This window comes from Athalia rosae, chromosome 4 (genome assembly GCF_917208135.1).
Source record: "Athalia rosae chromosome 4, iyAthRosa1.1, whole genome shotgun sequence".
NCBI lineage: Eukaryota > Metazoa > Arthropoda > Insecta > Hymenoptera > Athaliidae > Athalia > Athalia rosae.
In genome coordinates this window covers 14907224-14911796 of record NC_064029.1, presented here as the reverse complement: position 1 = coordinate 14911796, position 4573 = coordinate 14907224, and the positions used below count along the sequence as shown (strand labels likewise).

Sequence of the window (4573 nt, the reverse complement as noted above, 5' to 3'; positions counted from 1 at the left end):
TTATTGATTTTATTATTTTAATGCATGTTTCATTTCATTTTACAGATAACGCATATATAATTATCTGGAAATTAAAAGTAAAGGACTTACTGACGTTTATATAGAGTTAAACTTTGCAACAGACTTAACGTTAATTGAAGGGACTCTTAAAATGACAATACAATGAACAATTGTACCTACCACTTGACGAGTACTCAGTAAATGAGTCACTCGGACGTAATGGTAAAGACACTTTGTAATGTGAAGCAGTTTTCCCTGCCCAATGTCAATCTTTATACGCAGTTAATTTAATTCCACGTATAACATAGTACGAGCTTCCTGAAGTATACGATGAATGACTGACACGATACGATTCGTATTTCTTTTTATCGCACGAGAATTTTCATTCTATTTTAAATTATTCGTGTTTCTGTGTTCAAAATACATATGAAACATGTCCTAAAATAATTAAAACTTTCAAATAATTATCCAACACAATTTGATTATTTGATCCATATCCATAACGTATTCCCATACCCCTCACGTATCTCTGGATATAAAAAATAATGGCATGATACTTGGTCAAAATTTTACGCATTCAAAATACGAATAACTTCGGAATGATTCACGAATTCGTGTCACGATGACAGCTTGATAGAGCCTTTGTTATTCTAATCAACTTGTACTGGCTTTTTGGTTTTTTTCTAGTTGGGAAATATACAAAATATACAAAATGCTCATGGACGATCCCGAACCACAGGTGGGTAGCTCCCAAATTTCATGATATAGTTGATTATGAGAAGAACAAATATTATAGTTTTCATCGATGTAGGATCTCGATGGCACTTTGAAAAAACTGCAAATGCGATATGAGCGAGCGGAATGGGATGAATGGGAGGATGAGGACGATAATGAGTACAAAGGCGAAGATTACGAAGAGGTGGAAGTTGAGGAATCGAAGGAAAGTACAAGTCTCGAATCATCGCAGGAAAGTGTTCCCGATTTCGGTGTGGTACAAGTTGAGAAACGGAAGCAATCGATCCTCAGGAGAAAGGCTGAAAAAAAGTCCGATGCGTTCAGAAAATTAATAGCCGCAAGTATTAATTATCCTGTGATATTTTTTTCCGACTTCGAATGTAGTACCATCCAGATAACTGGGGGATAAAAAACCTTTCGTCAATCTTCAGGGATGTGGGATGAAGAATGAGACCGCATCAATCGAGACGATCATCACTCCGGATGATGAGGAATCTGACATCCAAACTTCTGGTTCCAGTTCTACTTCCAAAAATTATTCATTCCCAGATACTGAAATCAGCGATTCGCAACTGAAACTCCTCAATCTTTTCAACGTGTATCCCATTCCTGATGATCCCGGTAACGTCCGAGCTTTTTGGGCACTTTACAATCCTGTACCGACCTACACGAACGACGGGATAAAACGATTTGCGGACACAATGAAAGCCTTGAATATTAGACCGATTTCTTGCATGAACGATCTTCTTCGTTCCGACGCAATCAATCTCCGATATTACGGATTGGATCCCAGGGCTGTGAAAGCCATATGCGAATCCATTTACAACAATACTTCCGTACAATCCTTGGACCTGAAGGTCAACGGTGATCCACATTTTCAATTATAGAATTATATTGAATTTTGAAATTTAATCCTTCAGGATAACTGGCTCACGTTAGACGCTTGTGAACACCTGAAAAATCTCCTTTTGGAAACTGAGATACTTGAGAGCATGAACCTCAGTGGTTGTAAAATCGGAAGTGAAGGTGTTAAAAATCTACTGCCCGGAATCACCGAAAACTGGTCACTCGTTGAATTAGATTTGAGTAATTGCGCTCTAGGAGACGAGGGAATGAATATTCTAGCGCCTGTCATCAAGGATAATCAACTTCTACAGACTTTAAACCTAGCTGATAATCAATTGGGAAGTGAATGCGCGCAAGCACTGCAAGCGATGCTGACTCATAATACCAAACTCTTGCATCTAAATCTGTCCTGGAATGGTTTCTTCACCAAAGAAGCATCTATCGCACTTTTCAAAGGACTTGTTGAGAACAAAACACTTTTATCCATCAATTTATCTTGGAATGCATTCAACAAGGAAACTTTGCCATCCCTCAGTACATTTTTACAACAAAATCAAACATTGCAGATTTTGAATTTAAGTGGTGAGATTGACATTCCTTATTTTTTTCTTCCCTTCGCAATTATCAAAAATAATTAAAAAAATGTTTTCGAAACCATATAGGGAATAGGTTTGATGAACAGGCTGGAACTATTATCGCCAAATCACTAGCAAAAAATATTGGTCTTCAGAAGTTATATTTGGGAGATAATCCCGTGAAACAAACCGGAGGATCAGCTCTCATTCATGTTTTAATTCCCGAACAATCTCCAGAGTCTACCCTACAGTACGTGAATTTGGAAAACCTTTGGGTGAACAAAGACGTCTTGCCGGACCTGGAGAAGATCGAGAGAGAAAGACCCTGGCTTCGCGTAGAACTCGGAGGAATATTCAGCAACTATAAAGTTGTAGGACCAGATGAAGGAATGATATATTTTAAACGCGCTTTATACGAGGGAATAAAGCCGAAGAAAAAGAAACAGCGAAGGGAATTCGGACACTTCATCTTGTCACTAGAAGATAAATTGAATACGAGAGGCGAGTTTACTTATTTTGATCTATCGGATCGTATATTTTTATATTGCTAGAAAAATCGTAGAAGGGAACATCTTCCGAAGCATCTAATATGTGAAATGAAAATTACAGAGAACTTCAAGGGACTGGTCAAAGCCTTTAAAATAAAATTATCAGATACCCTTGTGCAAGGACTCATGACCGCGTTCGCCGGGCCGAATAAAAAAGTTGACCAGACTGCTATGAAGGCAACCTTTCTTCAGCAGTACCCTGATACAACTCCTCCTCCACCTCCAGTAGTAAAAAAAAATAAATCGAAGGATAAAAAGTCGGACAGCAAAAAACCGAAGGAAAGGAACGATAATAACGTCCAAAAGCAATCTAAGGAAAAAACTAAAAAAGGTAAGCGAAAAGGCCTGAAGGTAGTGAAAATAGCAGAATCTAATTCCAATACGGAAGAAGAGTCGGACGAGTTAGAAAACGAGGATGAACCTGAAAACTGAAATGAATTTGTCGTGATTTTTATGTGTCGATCAGTAAAAGCTGCTGGCAAAAATTTCATTTTGAACAAATAATATTATGACATAGTTTCGGAATAAAATTTCCAAATTCACTCAACAATTTGCGGAAGCGAATTGAATGCTACGTGAATTTTATAGCTGGAAGATTTTGCGTTTTTTCGCATTTTTATAGTACTAAAATAACAAGTTAAGGATTAATTATTTGGAATGGGTTTATAAACGATACATTAATTGTAACAAAAGGCGAAAAGAAATATTTCTTTTATTAAGTTAGCTTTGTATAAAAATTATATAAAGACCTATCTACGAATGTACAATTTCATGAATCACAACACTAGAAACCCAGCATCCTAATTCAATAGTTTTGGCAGATAAAAATGATTTGTTTGCTGCTCTATTTAACAGAATCAATGAACTTTTTTTCACTGAAAACAAAGAATAATAACTCAGCACGTGAATAGTTATTCACGAATTAACGTATGGTGATGAATAAATTCAAAATTCATTATTTTTATACTTCCTTGTTTTTGTGGAATTGATTTCAAGACATAATTTATTAGATCATATAAGAATTTTAATGAAAAGAGAACGTGTCTAGCTTTTAAATCTCTAACAGAACTTTATATAGCATTCAGTCAAGATAAAATACTCTAGCAGCAATATCATCTACTATCCAGTTGATGCCTTCTAGCAAATTCTCGGCTGTAACAGCAGAAGATTTGTAAATCTGCCAATGGTGGGTTTTTATGGATGCCAAGTTTAAAACTTCGGCAATCTCAGGGGCTGAGAGGGCCCCTGGAAGATCTTGCTTGTTAGCAAAAATTAGGAGGCTGGCACCTTCTAATCTTTCTTCTTGCAATAGATTAGACAGTTCGGCTTTACAGTCTTCTAGCCGTCGCCTGTCAGCACTATCTACAACCCATATAAGACCATCGGTACATTCAAAGTAATTCCGCCAATAAGATCGTAGTGATTTTTGGCCTCCAACATCCCAGATATTCAGCTTGTAACCCCGGTGCTCAAGTGTTTTGATATTGAAGCCAAGGGTAGGGGAAATGGTGTCTATTGGTTCTCCAATCATTCTTTTGAGTATAGTCGTCTTTCCAGCATTATCCAAGCCTCTGTAAACAAAAATAATCAATGAGTTACAAACGTTATGTGGAGAACATAACCTTTGTCAAAATGTTGAACGATAGAGGCTGAAAATACGTACAGCATTAGTATTCTGACTTCCTTTTCCTTCTGTTTCAACTTTTTCAAAACCGTGAGCAGCCCCATGTCCTTGAGATTTCTTTCTGTGCAAGTAAATCGGTAATAATCGATTTCAAATTGACAGGTGACACTGACAGTTTAAACATTCACGCTTGACGTTTATTTTTTCGGAGAATGAGATTAATGTTATTTGTTTAAACGAATGCT

The 4573-nt window shown here is 36.8% G+C and overlaps 3 protein-coding genes across 3 annotated transcripts; 2 read left to right on the top strand and 1 right to left on the bottom strand.

Annotated features, from left to right (window-relative positions):
• The first annotated feature begins 712 nt into the window (after positions 1-712).
• Positions 713-2771, top strand: LOC125499686 (leucine-rich repeat-containing protein 74A-like). The gene is made up of 5 exons (XM_048654304.1): positions 713-739; positions 812-1090; positions 1167-1592; positions 1656-2163; positions 2244-2771. The coding sequence occupies exons 1-5, from the start codon at positions 713-715 to the stop codon at positions 2705-2707; spliced, it is 1704 nt and encodes a 567-aa protein (XP_048510261.1). The 3' UTR covers positions 2708-2771.
• LOC105687621 lies at positions 2753-3136 on the top strand. Its single transcript, XM_012403409.2, has one exon. The coding sequence runs from the start codon at positions 2753-2755 to the stop codon at positions 3134-3136; it is 384 nt and encodes a 127-aa protein (XP_012258832.2).
• A 249-nt stretch (positions 3137-3385) lies between these two features.
• LOC105687635 (ADP-ribosylation factor-like protein 2) lies at positions 3386-4563 on the bottom strand. Its single transcript, XM_012403428.3, has 2 exons — positions 4368-4563; positions 3386-4275 (listed from the first exon to the last, which is right to left on the bottom strand). The coding sequence occupies exons 1-2, from the start codon at positions 4430-4432 to the stop codon at positions 3786-3788; spliced, it is 555 nt and encodes a 184-aa protein (XP_012258851.2). The 5' UTR covers positions 4433-4563; the 3' UTR covers positions 3386-3785.
• Between the last annotated feature and the right edge of the window lie 10 nt (positions 4564-4573).